Source organism: Megalobrama amblycephala, linkage group LG3 (genome assembly GCF_018812025.1).
Source record: "Megalobrama amblycephala isolate DHTTF-2021 linkage group LG3, ASM1881202v1, whole genome shotgun sequence".
Taxonomy (NCBI): Eukaryota; Metazoa; Chordata; class Actinopteri; order Cypriniformes; family Xenocyprididae; genus Megalobrama; species Megalobrama amblycephala.
The window spans coordinates 30,420,142-30,442,671 of record NC_063046.1 but is presented as its reverse complement, the minus strand read 5'-3'; the positions used below and the strand labels follow the sequence as shown (position 1 = coordinate 30,442,671).

Sequence of the window (22,530 nt, the reverse complement as noted above, 5' to 3'; positions counted from 1 at the left end):
ACATTCTGAGTGACAAAGAACTCTGGAATTTATACAGTCCTAGTTGAGTACATAACTAGTGATCTTTGTCATTCCTCCTGACTGTCACAGTGCTATAAGTGCTAAATGCTAGTAGATGACCCATACCACACTCATGCACATGAAAAAATATAAATTTTTCTACATTAAAAATGAAGGCAACTATCTTATATGTCCCAACATAACTATTACTTTTCAGTAATAAGGAGCATATTTGATATGAATCCCCTGTACACATCAAAATAACAACATTAGCTGGGATAGAGCAATGATAAGCAAGAGGGAAATTATGTGGCCACAAACCACTGCCCAGAACTAAAGCTGAGAAGGAGGAAGGTAAGATGATGAAGGGAGCAGTCAGAAAAAAACTCATATGATTGTTTTTGAAATTCATAGGACACAAAATGAGATGTGAGGACACAAACAACTACTCCTAATGATGATTGAAATCTGACCCAGATTGAAACATGTTAGGGTGTGACTATACTGCCACTTAGTGGGACATGAGCGAGGCAAAAAGACAAAAAGCCTATGCAGGGTTGTTGGTAACTTGTGCAAAAGGAAATAACTGAGCCTTGTTCTAAATGTTTATGCATGTTAAACGACACTGATTCCCCCTCTTTTTTAGTTAGTTAGTTGCAGAAAAAAACTCTTACAAACAATTATACAGGGGATTTACAAAGTGTACTCACTGTAATAATCATGGCAGCACTAAAGAAAATAGATAAAATAAGTTAAATAAATTAAACCAAAGAAATTATATGTTTTACAGCTGAAAGCAAGTGTTTTGTACATTCACTTTGCTTTTTTATTTCTTGTAAAAAAATTTTGTTTTATAATTGTTTATTGCTTGCCCATTTTGTTTGTGTATATGGTAGGCTATTTTCCATAGGTTACATAATAGCTACAAATTATTCATCACATTTTGTTGGTTCTTACACTGTATATAACAAAATATAGCAATCCCCCCAAAAAATGGGTGCACGTGATTCAAACGCAGGTCCAGCATGACGTCAGGAATATGACGTCTTCTGTATTTTAACAAGATGTGTAACAAGCTTTGAAGTGAAAGTTTTTACGACCTTACTCCATGATCCTAAACATTTTCAGACTTGTTCACAAACTGTCGTCCCTTTAAATGTGTGTCGCTATGCATGTATACATTATGTAAGTTGAGCTCACTGGTGTTATTTTGAAAAGTCGGAAGATCCTCCCAACTGATCGTAACTGGCTTCAGTATAATCGCGATTGTGCACGACTGATTTACTTTTCTTCCGGATTTTGCCCTTACGGGATCAGGTTTGTGTATGTTTACTAAATATATACGCAAGTTTTTGTCGGAAAAACACGTTTTCTAGTTTGGTCATGCAGCGCGAGCGTTTCTAAGCACCATGCGTGCAGCCCTTTGACAGCTTGGTTTCAAATGAGTTCAGCTCGCCTCCCCTTCGTAATGTCCATATTGTTTTATTGCAGGAGGATGTTGGCGATTCTCGAAGCATAAAGGTTTTTCGCAAACTTTCTAGGCACTAAAATGAGGAGTCGCAGCAATTCTGGAGTTAAACTTGACAACTACGCGCGGATAGTTCATCAGACTATTCTGCGTCACCAAGTGAGTGTTGTAGCTCATCACAACTGTTGATGCTTCACTAAATAGTTTGTGATTTCACTCAACATGCCTTCATTCACTGAAGTTCTTATAACTTGACTTTTTCTATCTGCCATAGTTCTTGAATTCGTACTCCTGTACATTATAGAAAGTATTGCAGTTTAGTGTTTTGAAACTATAAATATATTAAATAACTGTTGGGTATTTCAGGGCCAGAGTTTGACCAGGGCTTGGTGCAAAAATGGACACTGAAAGTGACAAAATTGAACAATTTCTAATCCTGTAAATCTGTTAATTACTAATTTATTTGTGCTTGTGTACTTACTTATTTACTAATTAATTCAAAATTCAGATGAATATTAGATATGTTCTGTGTTTTATATGGTTACAAATAATAATCCTTCATAAAGGAAAAACACCCATGAAAATAAATTCCAGAGGGCAAAAAACAAAAAGAAACACACAAAAACAACAACTTTGACAGAGATGACACTGTATTTTTCAAAAATTTGGGGTCAGTAAGATTTTTATTGTTTTTAAATAGTCTCTAATGCTCACCAAGGTGACATTTACATTTACAGCAAAAATGCTGTAAAAATAGTTATATCATCATTACTCCAGTCTTCAGTGTCACATGATCCTTCAGAAATCATTCTAATATGATGATTTGATGCTCAATAAACATTTCTTTTTATATGCAGTGTTGAAATTCATGCTGTTTAATATTTTTGTGAAAATGTATACATTTTTTCAGGATTATTTGGTGAATACAAAGTTTAAAAAACAGCTTTTATTTGACGTAGACACCTTTTGTACAAATGTCTTTTTCTTGTCACTTTGATTTAATGCATCCTTTATGAATAAATGTATTAATTTCCTTTAATTTATTTCTTACTGATCCCAAACTTTGAACGGTAGTTTACATAATACATAATTCTACATATATGTATTTTTATCATATGTGGTAAAAGTAATGTTTGCATATTTTATATGTAGTTTGAAATGACAATGGCAGAGCAAATTAATAATGTAGCTATTAATTATTTTAACTAGCTGTATTGCTGACTTTTAGGACCCAGTGACAGGTCTGTTACCAGCAAGCAAAGAGCAGCCTGATGCCTGGGTGAGAGACAATGTCTACAGCATCCTGTCTGTCTGGGCTCTTAGTTTGGCTTACAGGAAGAACGCAGACCGTGATGAAGACAAGGCTAAAGCCTACGAGCTTGAGCAGGTACAATATGTGATGAGATATGTTTGTTTTTTTTCTTTTATCAATCCAGTGCAACTTTTAAGATGTTTGTTCAGTAGCAATGTTTGTTCATGAGGATTTATATGTTAGAGAACCGAGAATGGTTAAAGGATTAGTTCACTTTCTAATTAAAATTTCCTGATAATTTACTCACCCCCATGTCATCCATGATGTTCATGTCCTTCTTTCTTCAGTCGAAAAGAAATGAAGGTTTTTGATGAAAACATTCCAGGATTTTTCTCCATATAGTGGACTTCAATGGAGCCCAAACGGTTGAAGGTCAAAATTACAGTTTACAGCGATCCCAGATGAGAAATAAGGGTCTTATCTAGAGAAACCATCACTCATTTTCTAAAACAAAGTTAAAAATTTATAGATTTTAATCATAAATGCTCATCTTGAACTAGCTTTCTTCTTCTTATCTATCTGAATTCCAGCAGTGTAGACACTGCTAAGTGTATTACTGCCCTCCACAGGTCAAAGTTTGAACTAAATTGTCATATACAGTATGCTAGTGCAAGTATATATCAATTAGTTCAAATACACTTAGCAATGTCTACACTGCTGGAATTCAAATAGAGCAGAAGAAGAAGAGAGCTAGTTCAAGATTAGCATTTATGGTTAAAACGTATATAATTTTTTTTTTTTTTAGAAAATGAGTGATTGTTTCTCTAGATAAGACCCTTATTCCTCATCTGGGATCGTTTAAAGCCCTTTGAAGCTGCACTGAACCTGTTATTTTGACCTTCAACCGTTTGGGCTCCATTGAAGTCCACTATATGGAGAAAAATCCTGGAATGTTTTCATTAAAAACCTTAATTTCTTTTCAACTAAAGAAAGAAAGACATGAACATCTTGGATGACATGGGGGTAAGTAAATTATCATGAAATTTTTAATTTGAAAGTGAACTAATCCTTTAACAAAACCAATAAACTGGATGAAAATCTGTGATCACTTGAGCAACTTTAACAACTGTTTAATCAATCTCACATTAGACGCCATACCAAAATATTCACCAGTATAGTGTACTATTTTATTTCTGTGCATGTTTTTTTAAAGAAAGGTCAGTTGTCATTTCCTTCCCCATGTGTGTATGTATCAGTGTACCTAAGCTGTCTCTTCACAGTGGGCTCAGAAGTGTCATGTTACTCTTGCCTGTGCTATTAAATGATGAGCTGAAAGGTCACAGTTGAGCCTGTTCCAAGTGTTGTTTTTGGAGGTAGTCTGTGTGCCCTGATCTTTTCTTCTTCTTTCAGAGTGTGGTAAAGTTAATGAGGGGACTTCTTCAGTGCATTATGCGACAGGTACAATCCGCTATTAATACTGAAAACTGGAGTAATGGCTGCTGAAAATTCAGCTTTTTAATCACTGGAATACATTTTTAAATATTAAATATTACACTTGTAATAAATTACAGCTACATTTTACTTGCAAAGTTACTTATAGTCAGTAGAATCTCTGTTTGGGATCATCAAAATTAAGTGTTGCCTAATTTATAATATTAATGTTTTTACTGTATTTTGGATCTTATAAAGGAAACCTTGGTGAGCATAGGAGACTTCTTTCAGAAACTTTAAAAAAAATATTACAGACACCAAACTTTTGAATGGTAGTGTACATAAAGAAAGCACCCACTCTATGGTTAAGATTAATTGTGCATAACACAAATTAACACTTGTCTGAAGTAATCTGAAGAGCTCTCTTTTGCCCCCCTGCAGCTGGACAAAGTGGAGAAGTTCAAATACAGTAAGAGCACTTTAGACAGCCTCCATGCCAAGTATAACACTCAGACCTGTGCTGCTGTAGTGGGTGACCAGGAATGGGGGCATCTCCAGCTCGATGCTACCTCCCTCTACCTGCTCTTCCTGGCTCAGATGACTGCCTCAGGTACTTTAGAGCTTGCATAACGTGACATAAGAGACATCAAGATACCTGAGACTCTTAAAGGGATAGTTCACCCAAAAATGAAAATTTGATGTTTATCTGCTTACCCCCAGGGCATCCAAGATGTAGGTGACTTTGTTTCTTCAGTAGAACACAAATGATGATTTTTAACTCCAACCGTTGCCATCTGTCAGTCTTATAATGCGAGTGAATGGTAACACCGTCTATAAGAGTCAACAAAACATGCATAGAAAAATCCAAATTAAACCATGTGGCTTATGATGACACATTGATGTCCTAAGACACAAAACGATCGGTTTGTGCGAGAAACCGAACAGTATTTATATAATTTTTTACCTCTAAAACACCACTATGTCCAACTGCCCTCCACATCCGGTTGGTGAGGTCTGAAAACACACTCTGATGACGGAAGTAATCTCTTGTGTGTATATGTCAATGAGTGCAAGAGATCACTTCCGTCGTCAGAGTGCGTTTCGATCGTTTCGTGTCTTAGGACATCAATGTGTCGTCACGAGCCACAGGGTTTAATTTGGATTTGTCTGTGCATGTTTATTTTTACTCTTATAGACGAAGTTCCCATTGACATGCATTATACGACTGACAGACCGCAACGGTTGGAGTTAAAAATCATCATTTGTGTTCTACTGAAGAAACAAAGTCACCTAAATCTTGGATGCCCTGGGGGTAAGCAGATAAACATAAAATTTTCATTTTTGGGTGAACTATCCCTTTAAGGGCGCTCAGCTCTTCCTCTAAATTAAAGGGGCTCTATGTAATAATGACACCCAGTGTTCAAAATAGGTACTGCAGTCCAAATTCAAAATATTGTTTGGCCCGCCCCCTCGTTCAAAGACGCGGGTTGCCAGCTTTTACAGCATAAGGTTGCCAGCAACAATAGGGAGCGCAATTGACAATGAAAGCTGAGGAGACTTACACACTGTAAGCTGATGAGTTGATTTATCTGTTTTGATATGCTTTTGTTCATAGAGATATTTAGATGGATTCAGAGGCTTTTTAGTAGAGATGCACCGATTGCAATTTTTTTGGCCGATTCCGATTTCCGATTGTTTTGTTAGTGTGATCGGCCGATACCTATTTTTTGCTGATTCTGATTTTCTTTCTAAGAACTATAAATTACAACATATATAAACAAAAAATCTGCTTTTCTTTATTGCAGAGTTTTATTTTCATAAAAACAAAAAAAACAAGTAAAAGTCAGTAATAAAATATAAACAGCTCAAATAAATGCAATAGAATAAAGAGAGCTATGAAACTAAGTTTTTCGGGTTAACTGGGTTTTTATTCAGGTAAGAAATACTACAGAAATTAAAGTAATCAAATGCAAAATAACACAATGCAAATAATTCTTAGTGTTAAAGTTATACAACGTATTCAGTCAAGAGCAGAAAGTGATTTTCTTTGTCTTTTGTTCTTTGATTAACATGACAGACAGCAGCAGGAATATTGGACTGCTGTCCCTTTAAGAGTTTATGAATGGTGTTCAATGGACCCAATATTGTTACACACAACATGAGTTCACTTTCTTAGCTATTTAACGATTAAAAACTGACTGTGTTTATCTGAATATTCGCCCAGATTGCCTGTGTCGCTGGTTTTGACATACTTTTGTATGTATTTGACAGTTTAAGAGCAGGAATGCGCTTATTTTGGTACTTGTGACTCTGTTTGACTTCTGTCTCTGAAGACTGAGCGTGGCTTGTTCGCTTCACTTATATAGATCAGTGGTGCGCGCGCTTTTGGTGTGAGCGCGAGACCTGCGGGAATGACTAAAATTATGTGCAATACAAGCACTATTTAACAGGAGCGAATGAGACGAGAGAGAGAGAGGAGGTGTCCGTGACAGAGAAGAGAGTGAGAACGCGCAGCTGATGTTATTGCCTGGTTCTCTGACCCCGTTTGTTTGCTGGTTTCCATGGCTGCAGTACGCAGTGTTTTCCGCCAACTGGCAACCTGTGATGTCGAAATACTATTGGATAAACTGCAGCACGAGGTTTCGCACAGACCAAAACAAAGACAGACATTCCGACACGGAACGCACATTTTCAAAGTAGAATATCTGGCTGTAGCATTGTGTTTCTGAGAAACAAGTAGGTGAACTTAGCATGTTTCCTAAATATCTGCAAACATATTGGGGTATTTTTATGATTTATTAAAGTATAAATCTTACATAGAGCCCCTTTAAATCTGTTCATAAAATGAAGTGATTGTTTCTTCAGAAGACTTGAACATATGAGACATATGGATTACTTTTACAAAGTCTTACTGAAGTTTTTGAAGCTTGAAAATTTTGGTTGCCTGGACTTTCAATGGATGGACAAAAATGATAAGAGAGTATTAAATATATCTTCATTTTAATTCCGAAGATTAACAAAAGAGTTTTGGGTTTGGAACACCATGATGGTCAGTAATTAATGTCAGAATTTTCATTTTTGAGTCACCTATCACTTTAATTCTACTAATCAAAATTAAAGGAAAATAACCAACAACTGTGATTTTTGCTGTAATCATGCAGCCCTACGCTTTTGTACACGTATAACTAGACTAACTGGTCATTGACAAAACGGCAGTGTGAGGGGAGTATATAGAATCTGATTGGCTGCTGTCAGTTTACTGTAGCCCAGCATTAACTTCTCCTACAGATGTTTTGCTTTGCCTTGTGTCTTTTTAGGGCTGCACATAGTGTACACTCAGGATGAGGTGGATGTGGTCCAAAACCTGATGTTTTACATTGAAGCTGCATATAAAGTGGCTGTAAGTCTTTCAGTATTGATCATATAGGCCTTATATGTATATGCTTTAGCTGTGAGGCGCCGTGTGTCTGTAACTGACATTTTCTCCAATGACTGTTCAGGACTATGGGATGTGGGAGAGAGGAGACAAAACCAATCAAGGAATCCCTGAACTCAATGCCAGCTCAATCGGAATGGCTAAAGTGAGTCTGATGAAACTTACTTACTTTCTTTCTTTCTTTCTTGCTTTCTTTCTTGCTTTCTTTCTTTCACTCACTTCCACATAATGCTGTCAGTCCTTCTCTGAGCAGCTGAGAATTCTCAGGCTGGCATGGGGAGGGGGTTCACACTGTGTACTCATGAACACTGCCTATTAACGTCTCTGATGAACATGACCCAATGTAACCTCAACATGGCCTCTCTGGTATTAATGTTCCTTCACAACTTCCAAAACTCCCTGCAAGCTTGTGTCAGTTCTGTTTGTTCCTCTTGCAACACTTTGCTCAGAGAAAAAAAATGTTTCTGGTTGTTCTCTGTCAGAGAAGACAGAGTACCATTTTAAGGGCAGGGAATTAGCCCTTAACCTCATTTTAATACAATGTACCCATTTGAATCCAGAAAATCTGTATTAAAAATTCAATTTCAAATTCAACCTCAGTGATCTTAACACTAAACATAAGAGTGTAATCATCTCTGGAAGAGCAGGCTATGACTAATTTGTAGTCTGTGGCCCTGAATTTCAGTGCTCAATGAATAAATATAGGCTTTGTTCTGACCATTGAAATGAGACAAAATACTGTAACAGCCCCTGAATGGACCCTTTGTAACTGCAGGCAGCACTTGAAGCCCTAGATGACTTGAATTTATTTGGGGCCAAAGGAGGACCTGACTCTGTGGTTCATGCCTTAGCAGATGATATCCAGCACTGTCAGGTGAGGCTGTAGAGATTCTAGTGCTTTGGATTTTCCTATGCCTTGTTTTTCAGCATCAGCATGCCTAATAAAAAAGATTAAAATGATTACCATCTCCCTACTGCCTACTATTTAACTCAGTCCATTCTGAGCTCCCTGTTGCCCAGAGCTTCAACATCTAAAGAGGTGGATGCTGGGCTCCTGTCCATCATTTCATATCCAGCCTTTGCTGTGGAAGACATGGAGTTAGTCAATATCACTAAAGAGGAAATCATCTCCAAGCTCCAGGTCAGAACTTGATCTCTAACATGAGGAACTTGTTTAACAGCCGTCTGTCCCCTACACTAGGGTGGTTTTTTCCTTTACTTGCATTTCTTATGTCTGTAGGGAAGATATGGCTGTTGTCGTTTCCTTAGAGATGGCCACAAAACTCCTAAAGAGGTCAGTATATCCAATACACAGGCAAATTAGGTTACACGTTGCATCTTATTGGATCATTTTCTGTTCATTCAACGTACAAATACTTTATAATATGTAACAGCAAATACATTTAATATTACATTGAATATTAAGAATTATTACAGAGATGTAAATATGTAGCTCTGTAACTTTTGTCTTCTCTAATTATGCTTTTAATGAACTTAACTTGTTCAGACTTTTTTAAATGCATAACCTCTTTTCCCAATAGGACCCCAACAGGCTGTACTATGAATCTGCTGAGCTGAAGCTTTTTGAAAACATTGAATGTGAGTGGCCACTTTTTTGGACCTACCTGATCTTGGATGGCATCTTTATCAACAGTCCAGAGCAGGTAAAATGATGATTTTTACCAGCATTCATCATTTTTTAAATCGGTCTCATTCTGGAAAATCCTGTTTAAGGGTATTTCTACCCTACATTTCTACCAGGGTTAGCTAAAAGAGAGCTTTGTGTGATTTATTTTGCATATGTTGTTAAATTGTCAATTGCCTAAATATTATACTGAAATCACCAAAATACTAAGACTCAGTGGCAAGAGCTATACAGATGATAATGTGGTTTCAAACATGTGTGGATACTGTTACAGAAAGGTTAAAGTTACATTTAGTTAGTTAGCTATGTTAGTAAAGGCTGGAATACTCTACACAACTTTTGCACAGATTTTTGCCCCAATTTGCACTTTGGACAAATCAACGCTAGTTAGATCTAGTCTGCAGATTTTAGGCAGTATGAGTTTAAGATTTCACAGGAAGCTGCGTAATGTAGTGTATGTTGAGTACAGACAGTCATAGGATATCAAACATTTTTGATATTTTAAGCCAATTTTAGAACACACATCGTTTTCAATTGTCATGTGTCTTCTAGCAATGAAGCACAGGTTTCTTTGTTAGTGTGTTGTAATTTGAATGACTTTACGTGACTTGTATATGACCCTCAGTCATTTAGTGTATGATTCACATTTTTGTAACCATTTACAGTCACATGTAGGATGCCTAGTGTTTTGAAATCTTTTCAGATTGTAAAAGTTGTGTAGTTTATTTCAGTCTTAAGTGGAGTGGAGAAAATTCTGGTGGCTTCTGGCAACTACTGTAAATATTTGTGCAAAGCTTATGAGAGACTTTCTAGGGGTTAAAAATATGTCAAACAGGATGTACTCAAGGTCGTGTTGCAGATACAGGCAGGCTGTATTTCTACATTTATGTCCTCTCAGGTTCAGGAGTATCAAGAAGCTCTGGAAGGCATCATGATCAAACAGAAGGATGGGATACGGCTGCTGCCTGAGCTCTATAGTGTTCCTCCTGATAAGGTAAGACACAAAATTGTTTATTTATTTATTTATTTATTTTTTATTAATCTGAATATTCAGATTAAATTCAGATGAAATTTGCTTCTCATACTCTTTTAATAACATAATTTTTCCCCATTCAGGTGGATGAAGAGTATGTTAATCCTCACACGGTGGAGAGGATCCCAATGGGAAAGTGCCCTCTGAAGTGGGGCCAGTCCCTTTATGTCATGGGCAACCTATTGGCAGAGGTGAGAGGTTATAGATCATGTCTTTGCTATACTTCTCCTTTGAAAGCTTTGTATCAAGCAGTGGTTGCATTAGACTTTCTCATTGGCCGTCATTTTGATGGACAGGGTCGTAAAAATTCTGTTATAACCTATTATTACCCGTCATTTTAATTTTTAGATATTAATGATAATAAGACATTTAATATATATTTTTTTTTCCATTCACATTTTTTACAATTTTTAATTATGAACTTACAGAATGAGCATATAGGCTCGGTTATTCATTCATTTATTTATTTATTAAGAGAACAGATAAACAGAAACTGTGCGTCACTTTTCATGTTCATCACCATCACCAATGTTTTTTTTATTTTTTAATTTCACATCCTGCCCAATATTTTCCTACAAACAATGTTCATATTGAAGGCTATAAAAACAAACATGAATGTAACCATTTAGTCTGTTATATTATGCGCAAAAAAAAGGGTCAAATTACATGAGGCCTACATTCTAACATTGTGACACTACAATCTAAAAACAAAATAATGCTTTTTAAAGCAGAAGTTACATTAACTAAACTAAAAATGAAAAAAAAAAAAAAAAAAGCACAGACTAATTATGATTACCCTGCAAATAGTCACTATACAGCTACTGCTATCATAAAAATACACTTAGTTGTAGACTCGAAATTCTACATATGGCACATTTATGTTTGCAAACAAAAACAAATAATCAACAACAAATATTTTAGCTAAACGTATATTTTAGTCAGAATTATTGCGCTCCGTCTGTTTGGCGCGCATGTGCATGGCGGCGCTCATTCACTGAAGTTTGTGCTTCCACTTGTCAAAATGGAAATATTTTCTCTACTTTCTAACATTTACAGATGGAGAAAATGTCTGTGAAATGGAAGTTATGCACTGAGGAAATTATTGGATGTCACTTTAGCTTAAAGATTATAAATAGAGACGTTTCCACCAATCGCTGCACAAGTTAAGGTTACGTATGATGACGAAAGCACGTTAGTGCTGGCCCTCCCGGAACCCATAGAGATTGCATTGCAGTGCCTGCAGTTCGAAAAAAACGCTTTTTGAATGGAAGTCTATGAGAGAACTCGGGGCAATTCTCCGCCAGAGTGAAATCGCCCAAAAAGAGGCGGTACTCCACAGAAAGTGATTGATAGTGTATATTCAGAGGCAGAACAAAACAGCCTAGCAGTGACAGCTAGCGTAACACTGTGGTTGAAAAAAAAATCAGTCCCTTTCTCACTTTGGTGGTGCGTCGCCCTATTGCCCTAATGAAGAAACCGCCCCTGCACAAAACCCCTCAGCATGTGCCATGGATATATATCTATGAGCATGTGCTCCTTCTGCACCAGTGGCCACCAACTGGACAGAGCTGGGAATTACAGTTACAAATTACAATAGATTACCCTCTATGTAATCTGTCAAAATGATGGACAGTCTTCAGATTTTCCATCACTGCTAAAAAAAAAATTCAGTCAATGATGTAAAATATTCAGTTAATGCGGCCTTTGGTACCAATTTATATCTGGGAAAGTATGACAAACACCTTAAAATTCTCCTTTCCTTTATATTTCAGGGTTTTTTAGCTCCTGGAGAGATAGACCCTTTAAACCGCAGGTTCTCTACCATCCCTAAACCAGATGTTGTTGTACAAGGTATCTTTCAACATTATTAACCAGTTGCACTCAATTCTTAATGGCACATGTGTGATGCACTGCATATGGTTGTAAATCACCCTGATGTTTGAATTTTGTTCTGATAAGTGTCCATCCTTGCTGAGAATGAGGATATTAAGGCACTCCTGCAGAAGAATGGGATTGATGTGGAGACAGTAGCAGACATCCACCCCATCAGAGTGCAGCCTTCTCGAGTTCTCAGCCACATTTATGCAAGACTAGGTAGGAAATGCTACACCATAGTCCAAGTCTCATTTGATACTAGTATGAAGAAATACAAAGCAAGCTATTGTTTTTGACAGTCGACTATGTTTTTAGTAGACATAAATGTTTATATCATGTAATTAGGGTGCAAGTGTGTTTCCTTTCTCCAAGGGCGTAATGAGAGACTGGGGCTGACCGGCAGACCTTACCGTAGGATTGGCGTGTTGGGAACCTCCAAGATGTACATCATCCGCAACACCATCTTTAGCTTCACACCTCAGGTTCATATTAATGTACTAAAATAGGCATGTTTGAACCTTATGCTGTCTTAAGAGAGCCACTGCTTGTCACCCAGCAGAAGTTAAAGGTGCCCTAGAATTAAACATTTTATTTACCTTGGCATAGTTGAATAACAAGAGTTCAGTACATGGAAATGACATACAGTGAGTCTCAAACACCATTGTTTCCTCCTTCTCATGTAAATCTCATTTGTTTAAAAGACCTCCGAAGAACAGGTGAATCTCAACATAACACCGACTGTTACGTAACAGTCGGGAACATTAATATGTACGCCCCCAATATTTGCATATGCCAGCTCATGTTCAAGCATTAGACAAGGGCAGGGACGTCTGGATGTGCACAGCTGAATCAACAGACTAGGTAAGCAAGCAATAGCGAAAAATGGCAGATGGAGCAATAATAACTGACCAGGGGTGCGTTTCCCAAAGCGAACTATGGTCGTAAGTTCCGTCGTTACCAATAGAGTTCAATGGGACTTACGACCATAGTTCACCAACGATGCTTTCGGGAAACGCACCCCAGATCCATGATATCATGATATTTTTAGTGATATTTGTAAATTGTCTTTCTAAATGTTTGCATGTTGCTAATGTACTGTTAAATGTGGTAAAAGTTACCATCGTTTATTACTGTATTCACAGAGACAAGACTGTCGTTATTTTCATTTTTAAACAATTGCAGTCTGTATAATTCATAAACACAACTTCATTCTTTATAAATCTCTCCAACAGTGTGTAATGTTAGCTTTAGCCATGGAGCATAGCCTCAAACTCATTATGAATCAAATGTAAACATCCAAATAAATATGTTGCATGATGAACACTTTGTAAAGATCCATTTTGAGGGTTATATTAGCTGTGTGAACTTTGCATTTGCGAGCTTGGGGGCGCGGAGCATGAGAATTTAAAGGGGCCGCAGCCTGAATCGGCGCATATTTAATGATGCCCCAAAATAGGCAGTTAAAAAAATGAATAAAAAAATCTATGGGGTATTTTGAGCTGAAACGTCACAGACACATTCAGGAGACGCCTTAGACTTATATTACATCTTTTGAAAACACGTTCTACGGCACCTTTAAATAAAAATAAGTTGAAATGACCCACAGAAAGATATTCACAGCTTTAAAAATAAACCCTAAAGACCAAATGTTTTTTTTGTCTTCTGTATTTCTTTTTACATTATTTCACATTACTTCATGTCTCTGGGTTTGTCATGTTGCTGTAGTTCATAGATCATCAGCAGTTTTATCTGGCCCTGGACAACAAGATGATCGTGGAAATGTTGCGCACTGACCTGTCTTACCTGTCTTCTCGCTGGAGGATGACTGGACGTCCTACCGTCACCTTTCCTGTTTCCCAGACCATGCTTAGTGAGTGAAAACTTGTGCCTCTGATAATGTAGGGTCAACGGAAAACAACTCTAAAGATTTTGAGTGTGTAGGTTTTTCCTAATTTTATGTGTGTTACTTCTTAGACCATGACCACACAGACTTGGAACCTGCTGTGCTGGCCACACTTAAGAAGCTACAGGATGGATACTTTGGAGGGGCAAGGTCAGATAATGAGGATATAAGTAAATATCATGTATCAACAATACATATTCGAGGGCAGTCTTAGCTCACTTAGCTCTCAATTTTGCTAGGATCCAGACTGGCAAGTTATCTGAGTTTCTGACCACGTCTTGTTGTGCTCGTCTGAGCTTCCTCGATAGTGGTAAGACACGCTCCATGACATCCCATGGTTTGGATGAAGATGATGATGTTGAGGACAGCTACTTTAGAGGTGCTATGCATGACCTGAACTTCAGTGATGGTAAGGGGAAAGAATATTCTGACAAAGAGATTATGTTTGACAGTGACTTCTGAAATGAGCAGATTCTGATGCTGGTAATCTGAGTTGAAGTACTTGATGTAGGAATTTGTGATTTGAATTCTGTAGCTCACATTGGTAAACTCATTTTTCTTTGTGTTTTCTAATGTTTTTTTTCTATTCCCTAATTTTGCATTGACATTATGCCTAGGCTACATTTTAGCATAAAAGTTCCCTTATTTATTTTGTTGTTTTGAGTCTGATTTTTAGGGAGAGTTTGTGTAATGCATTTTAAGTACATTAAGGCCTGGTTTCACCATCAGGGCTTAGATTAAGCCAGGATTAGGCCTTCAATTAGGACATTTAAGACCTTTTTATAAACATGCAATAGAAAAAAAAACATTAATGGTGTGCATTTTGAGACAAAGCATTGTGGCATTGACATATTTTAAGATGTGTCAGTGAAAGTTGCTTTTAGTTAAAACAGCTCAAACTTGCTTTTTAGTCTCGGACTACGCTTAAGCCTTGTCTGTGAAACCAGGGGAAAATAACCTAAACAGTTCATATAATGTAGAATTTGCTGGACAAAGCATTTAAACATCTCTGACCTTTAACTCTTCTGGTTTACTTTGGAATCTTAGCCTTTTCTCTCTACCATCATTGCAAGATGTGTTGATATGTTTTATGTTGAACATTTGCAGTAAGCATGTGAACACCATATCATTTTAAAGATTCTTGCATTTTTATATAACTTTATTTTACAGTGTCCTTGTTACATTGTTGCATGTACAGTAATAACAGTAATTTAAGCATTATTACATGCAAATAACAAACCCCACCCCTATAGTAAGTACGTTGTTAATTAACAGTACTCCGTACTTAAACCTGTAGTCTGTAACAATTTTTGGTTAAAAAAAATTTATTTGAGCAAGTACATAATCAGCCAGTGTTCAAAACTATCTCCTTACCTTAGCCCCGGGGTTCCCAAACACGTTCCTGGAGTCCCCCAACACTGCATGTTTTCCATGTCTCCTCGATCAAACACACCTGATTCAGATCATCAGCTCATTAGTTGAGACTCCAAGACCTTAAATGGGTGTGTCAGACAAAGGAGATATGCAAAATGTGCAATGTTGGGGGGGGGGCTCCAGGAACATGGTTGGGAACCGATTCACAACGGTAAGCTTGTAACAATGTTTTCTAATAAGAGCGGTGCTGGTGAGTTTCTTTGAAAATTCGAGCATGCAGCCTTTGCGTTCATCTTTGCGTCATTTCGTCACGTCTTTTTACATAAAGGAGTCCCAGCTAGTAGGCTATGTAGCAAGTGGAGGATGCTGCAGGTGCCTGATCCTTTATAGCCTTTTCTCACAGCAAAATTTTTGAAAATTCTTATTTTGGTCATACTTCCAAGATGTAGAATCTGTGAAGTACAGTACCCACCGGTGCGGTGACCAGGGCTTGACATTAACATTTTTGCTCACCAAATGACATAAGTATTTAATTGGGCTGCTGAATGCATCGACGTAATATACTGACACATGTCCAGTTTTTACCCACCTGTTTACGTCCATTTAAGCCATAACCAGCTGTATTCACGTGATAGCCTACTCCACACAATGGGCATTTTGACATCTGTGTGTGCGTGTATTTGACTATTCAGGCGCAAGGAGATCTAATCGTGCACGAGAGCGCTTCTGTTGTGTGTCATTCAGCGTGATTCCGCCTATCCCGCCTCCACTAACAGCAAGTTAATCAATAAAGAATTCTGATTGAATTGTAATTTTATGGTACAACGAGCTTGGCTACCTTTCATTTGGCTGACTTCTAAACTTTCCTTTCTCAGATACAGATGATCTAGCACAATACCTGGACCAGCTGTTGACTGCAGCCGTGCCTCAGCGGGGACTCAGAGTTGAGGCAGAGGCAAAAGGACTGAGTCGCTTCAAGGCTGCAGCCACTAAGACACGTGAGATGGTGTCTCTTGTGAACAAAGCCAAGGAGCTCCAAATCCACAGTGAGCTGAACTAATATCAACTCAAACTGAACTCTTACATGTTAAAGGGTAGTCTTTAGGGATGCAACAGCCAATCAATAATGCAAATAGTCAACAATTAATCACAAAATTGATTAGTTGGGTCTGCTCAAAATAATTGCAGTAGTAACATTTTTTTTTAACGTTTGAAAAAATAGCAGAGGCCACAGGGCAAGATGCAGTGGATATAAAGGGCAGAATGCTATCATGCAATTATGTTATATTAAAAGTATTAAAAGCTTAATTGGTAACACATTAGTATGGGCAACACGTATTCACTATTAACAATCACTTTTGCCTCAATAAACTCCTAATTTACTTCTTATTAATTGTAAGGTAGATGTTGAATAAGATCATGCAGAATAAGGCATTAATATGTGCTTTATAAGTACCAATAAAGAGCCAGTATTCTAGTAATATGCAAGCTAATAAGCAACTAGAGTTTAAATGGAGAGTTAAAAGTGAGAATTGTTCCCCATACTAAAGTGTTACCGCTTAAGTGTGTAGTTTTTGTATGGACAAAAAAACAAGACATTTCTCAAAATATTGTCTTTTATGTTCCACAGAAGAAAGTCAAGTCAAGTCAAGTCACCTTTATTTATATAGCGCTTTTTACAATGCAGATTGTGTCAAAGCAGCTTTACATTGATAACTGGTACATAATTTTTGCTGCACAGCAGCTCTTCAAGAATAGTGTCAATGCAGGCAGATCAAAGCGCTATTGAATAAATGTCAAGAAAACTGTTGAATATCAAATGTCAAGTCAAATGTCAAGTGTCCCCAACTAAGCAAGCCAAAGGCGACAGCGGCAAGGAACCCAAACTCCAACAGGTGACATCAGGTGGCAAACAAGTGGCAAATAGGTGTTAAAATGGAGAAAAAAAAACCCTTGGGAGAAACCAGGTTTAGTCGGGGGACCAGTTCTCCTCTGGTGAACAGTGCTTTGTTACGAATCAGGTTGCTATCATAAGTCTGATAGGATCGCAACAATCAAAGTATTTATTTCAGTTCCATCCAGTTGAGGGTCCGGTATGGTCGGTTTGTTGAGGAACTGTACTACTGGCTGTCGTGTCGATGAGGCCTTCACAATGGATAATCTAGTCGACTCGATCTCTGCTGATACTTCAGGGCTGCGTTGTGGTCGTGTCCAGTTGAGGATCGTATTCATCACGCCGGTATGGACGGTCTGTTGAGGAACTCTGCTACTGGCTGTCGTGTCGATGAGGCCTTCACAAAGGATGATCCAGTTGACTCGATCTCTGCTGATACTTCAGGGCTGCGTTGTGGTCGTGTCAAGGCGCAGGTCCTTGGTCTCAGAAAGAAAGTCATACAGGTCTAGAATGACAGGAGGGTGATCAAATGATGACAAAAGTGTTATTTTTGGGTGAACAAGCAACAATGGAGGCTTAAGAAAAACCTGCTTTGGAGGCAAAACAAAATCAATTGGGCATTTGTCTAACAACGCAAAGAGTACACCATTTGTCTGTGTACATTCCTATTCATTTTTGCCTTGTCTTTTTTTGTTCCTCGTCTGTTTTTTTTTAGATTTGCACATGTATCTTCCCAATAAGCTTTTCCGCTCCCCTCAGCCGGCGCTTAATCTAAAAGATTTCCCGGGACCACGGACCAGTCATGTGTGTATATGCAGACATGCAAAGGATCTTTTAATAATGCAAAACTGAGGTGACAGAAAACTATATTTAATATATTTAATTGAACTCCGTAGAGTCCAGATGTGCTCATGTCCTCCGAGTGTAACCTGCCTCGGGACTCTCACGGCGGCATTGACCACAGTGGTCTAGTCCAAGTGCTTAAAGACACTGAGAGCCTTCATGATCAGGCAGACATCCTCTACATCCTTTTTAAAGACAAGTAAGTCCCTTACCACATTTGAATCCGAGTTATATAAGTGTGTGCACCTCTATAGATTTGTTTTATTTTGTATTGAATCTAACGTGTTGTGTGTTTTCTTACAGGGGAATGGATTGGGATACTCAGCTGCATGGGAAATGCACCACTGTCAAGAGTTTACTGGTGGAGCTCTATGAGAAGGCAGGAGATCTACGCTGCTGGGATCTCATCCGTATGATTTCAGGCATGCTCCGCAAGAAAGTGGAGGAACTGGACTGGGTATAGATCTAAATGCAAGCTTGTGATAAAATAAACTATAACATCCATTTCTCACATCCAAGAAATGTTACATATGCTCTTTCTGTTACATTGGCAGTCTTACTTCACAGGATGAGATTATATTGTACGGTATGTACTTAATTGTTCTCTGTTTTGCTTGATGGTTATGTTTGTAGGCCTGCTCAGATTTGCTGGCCCATCAGAAGCACTTGACAGTCGGTTTACCTCCGGAGCCCAGAGAGAAGACCATTACTGCGTGAGTTTTCATAGTTATTCACAGATGACACTAAAACGCTGCACTATATTGTTAGCATTTGTGTGTGATCTGGATGTTTCTCTGCAGGCCTTTGCCTCTTGACCAGCTGGCCTTACTTATTGATCAAGCCAGCGAGAACAACATCACTATCGCCATCCTCACCCAGGTTACACGCAAACATATGCTGATTTTACACTAACTGTTCAAAAGTTTGCGGTCAGTAAGATTTTTTTTTTAAATAAATTCATAGCAAGGATGGTATCATGGTTTCCACAAAAATATTAAGCAGATCAACTGTTCAACATTGATAATAATAACATAAACACATTTTAACAATAAAAACATTTGAATTGAGGACCAATTCAGTATATTAGCGAATCATGTGACACTGAAGACTGGAATAATGGCTGATAAAAATGCAGCTTTGCCATCACAGGAATACATTAAATTTTAAAATATATTAATTAGAATAACTTATTTTAAAATGCAGTAATATTTCACAATATTACAGTTTATTATTTACAAAATTTACAGTTTTTACTGTATTTTTGTTTGTGTTAGGAGATCATAGTGTACCTGGCAATGATCATCAGAACACAGCCCAGTTTGTTCAGTGAGATGTTTCGCCTGAGGATTGGCCTCATCATTCAGGTTATGGCAACTGAGCTGGCCCAATCTCTAAACTGCTCAGGTACTGCTTTTATCATTCATTGTGTATTCATAGTGCAATTTAGGAGATTTGATGACAAGTTTGTATATGTTTTATGTGTGTTGTAGGTGAGGAGGCCACTGAGAGTCTAATGAAACTGAGTCCCTCTGAGTTGAAGAATCTTCTCCACCACATTCTGAGTGGCAAAGAGTTTGGTGTTCAGAGAAGTGGTGAGTGACTTCATGAGAATTACAGTTTTTTTTTTTTTTTTTTTTTTTTTTTTTGAGCAATAGTAATTGGAAAACTTAAAATACATCAAAATGTCAGTACATTTAGTATTTAGTACATTGGTTTGGTTGTCTGAATGAGTGCATGTTGGCTGTTCAGTTCGCTCAGTTGAGCCCGGCGCCAGTCCCGTCATCTCCATCCATGAGGTTGGCAATGTTGGTGCCACCAAGAGTGAGCGTGCAGGCATCAGCAAACTGAAGAGTGACATGAAGATGGTAAGTGACTGCACATCCAGAACAAAAACATACATAGGCCAGATATACATATTACAAAAGCACAGTTTTAAGATTGTGTATACACTACAGCCACCATATATGTCATGTCTCTATATATTTAATAATGTTTAAATGTTTTCAGCTGGAAGAGCACCGATTATCTTGGTCGATCCAAAGTAAGGTGATGTGTCTAATGAGCTGTGACTCAGTCTCATGTAATGTGGTCTAATCTCAAATTAAGTTCAAAGAACTCAAAAATGTCAAGATACAAACTGACATCAGCTGCTCAATTTGGTGGGTTAATGGTCTGTGAAGGAAATACACAAATCTACATTTAAGGTTTAAATCTGGATATCGAGAAATGTACGGGTCTGAAGGTGCATGGCGTTTAATTCCACTGGTGATGTGAACGTAATTGTTGAAGAAGGCTCAAATGTGTTTTGTCATGTAGGAAGTTTGTAAAACTGTCCATCCCCTTGTCTGTCTTTTTTCCCTTTGTAGACATTTTCAGGTCAGTCCTTCGACACTGAGCACATGGAGTCAGGGGTAAGTTCTTGGTTCTTCAAAGCCATGCTAACGTTTCACTTAGATTTTTTGAAGGGTAAGATTAGGCTGCTAAGAGTTGCAAAAAAGTAAGTTTACTTGTTGACTTGTGCTAAAATGTGACTTACAGAGGTCCCGGATGCCTTCGATTGATGGATTTGACAGCTCAGTGAGTGTTGGTGCATCCCGGGACAGTCGGCAGGGCCAGTGGCTGCGCAGAAGAAGGCTTGATGGAGCTCTCAACAGAGTTCCTGTAGGCTTCTATCAAAAAGTCTGGAAGATTCTACAGAAGGTTAGAAGAATTAAAGCAGTGTTATGTTAATAACATATGAAATAGATTGGAAAAATACTTGACCTTTCATCCTATCAACCTTATTTTGCAATGCGGAAGTAAGCTATTTTCTGTGATTGTGCGAGACCTAGAAGAATGACAAAGTGCACACATTCAACCTCAGAATTCAGACTCACACATTCAAGTTAGAAATGGTCTCGTCCGGTCTTATGCTAAAAATAATGGATAGGAAAATATTTTTATGCAAATTAGTGGAACGTATTAATTTGTTTTTGTTTTGTTTTGTTTTTCTCCTGACAGTGTCATGGCCTTTCAATAGAAGGCTTTGTGCTCCCATCTTCCACTACAAGAGAGGTTTGGGCCCTTTTAAAAATCCTTTGACATGTTCCTCTAATTGCTTTCTGGTGCTGGTGTAAATTTCTTTCCCCACCTCTGTATGTCTCCCTCTCTCCAGATGACCCCGGGTGAGATTAAGTTTGCAGTACATGTGGAAAGGGTGCTGAACCGTGTCCCTCAGCCTGAATATAGGCAGCTACTGGTGGAAGGGATCCTGGTACTGACAATGCTGGCTGATGTGGACATAAAAAGCATTGGCAGCATCATCCACATAGAGAAGGTTGTTCACATTGCCAATGACATGTTCTTCAAGGACCAGGTAAGGGTATTTAACTAAAATTTTTATGGTGTATATATAATGGTATGTGTTATCAACTATATATTATCAACAAAAAATCTCCTCTCACTCCCTCCTGCAGAAGGATCTTGGTGCAGAGGACAGTATTTTAGAAAAGGATCATTCTACGGGCATCTGCCGGCTCCTGTATGATACTGCACCCAGTGGCCGCTTTGGCACCATGACTTACCTCACTAAAGCTGTGGCTACCTACGTCCAGGACTTTCTGCCTAGTGGCGCCTGTACTGTACAGTGATACCCTTAAGTTTTTAAATAGTATTGTTTTTATTGTATAGTGAAGAGACCACTGTTTTAGAGCAGTTAATGAGATATTTGTGTGAGTTTGATTATTAAAGCAAAATCTGCAACAGTTTTGAACAAGACTGAATAAACTTGTTGACCACATGCTTTGGTAGTTCAGAGTTTGATGGTGTTGTTACTCAGTAGTCCTTGAATAGGTTCTCCATAGACCTACCCTAGGGTAGCAACATATTTAATTTTTGACAGGAATGAAAATGAGCCAGTGAGGAGCCAGTGTGTTCAATGCATTGTATTGAACAAAATGTTGATTATTTAGCTGCTGAAAGTAAAAGTGGTGCATTTTGAAAATTGTATGTGATCTAGGATGTTTATACAATGTAAAGACTGTAAGTGTATCCTTCACAGCCTCGTTTTCATCCATGTAAAATGTAATATTATGTCTATCCTGACTTAGGTCTGTTAAGCATAAAACTCAGTTTTGTTGTGTTTGGTTTTTATTTGCCAGCATATAAATGAAGAGCTACTGCATAAAATATGATGAGAATGTAGTGTATGTTTACAATCTAATGGGGAGGTGTGACTACTTGTGTATAGTAATAAGATTTAGTTGTCTTTTAGACTTAGCATTTACGGTCTTCACAGCTAAGTTACAAGTCAGTAGTAGATGTTTGCTTATATAGAGAAGCCATTATGGGATAGTAACTTTTATTTATTTTGCTTACAATATAATACATTACAACTG

General features: G+C 37.8%; 1 protein-coding gene across 5 annotated transcripts; it reads left to right on the top strand.

Moving 5' to 3' along the window:
- The first annotated feature begins 1,035 nt into the window (after positions 1-1,035).
- Positions 1,036-21,932, top strand: phka1a (phosphorylase kinase, alpha 1a (muscle)). Of its 5 annotated transcripts, none has more exons than XM_048185041.1 (34): positions 1,036-1,317; positions 1,492-1,627; positions 2,697-2,855; positions 4,131-4,178; positions 4,593-4,761; positions 7,469-7,551; positions 7,652-7,732; positions 8,363-8,461; positions 8,582-8,728; positions 8,828-8,881; positions 9,129-9,251; positions 10,131-10,226; positions 10,349-10,456; positions 12,038-12,116; positions 12,225-12,359; positions 12,513-12,622; positions 13,866-14,010; positions 14,115-14,193; positions 14,283-14,353; positions 16,293-16,463; positions 18,027-18,115; positions 18,208-18,353; positions 18,458-18,611; positions 18,788-18,867; positions 18,955-19,033; positions 19,429-19,558; positions 19,645-19,746; positions 19,904-20,019; positions 20,162-20,200; positions 20,521-20,565; positions 20,693-20,854; positions 21,155-21,208; positions 21,309-21,509; positions 21,610-21,932. In XM_048185041.1, the coding sequence occupies exons 2-34, from the start codon at positions 1,550-1,552 to the stop codon at positions 21,781-21,783; spliced, it is 3,606 nt and encodes a 1,201-aa protein (XP_048040998.1). In that variant the 5' UTR covers positions 1,036-1,317; positions 1,492-1,549; the 3' UTR covers positions 21,784-21,932. The 5 variants fall into 5 exon arrangements, with proteins under 5 accessions (XP_048040998.1, XP_048040996.1, XP_048040995.1 ...); XM_048185039.1 differs by having other exon boundaries at positions 1,037-1,323; positions 14,283-14,452; XM_048185038.1 differs by having other exon boundaries at positions 1,038-1,317; positions 14,283-14,452.
- The last annotated feature ends 598 nt before the right edge of the window (positions 21,933-22,530 follow it).

Coding starts and splice junctions, on each gene's coding strand:
- phka1a (XM_048185039.1), top strand. CDS start 1,550: ATGAGGAGTCGCAGCAATTCTGGAGTTAAACTTGACAACTACGCGCGG. Junction 7,733..8,362: donor GCTCAATCGGAATGGCTAAA/GTGAGTCTGATG, acceptor TTGTAACTGCAG/GCAGCACTTGAAGCCCTAGA. Junction 8,462..8,581: donor ATGATATCCAGCACTGTCAG/GTGAGGCTGTAG, acceptor TATTTAACTCAG/TCCATTCTGAGCTCCCTGTT.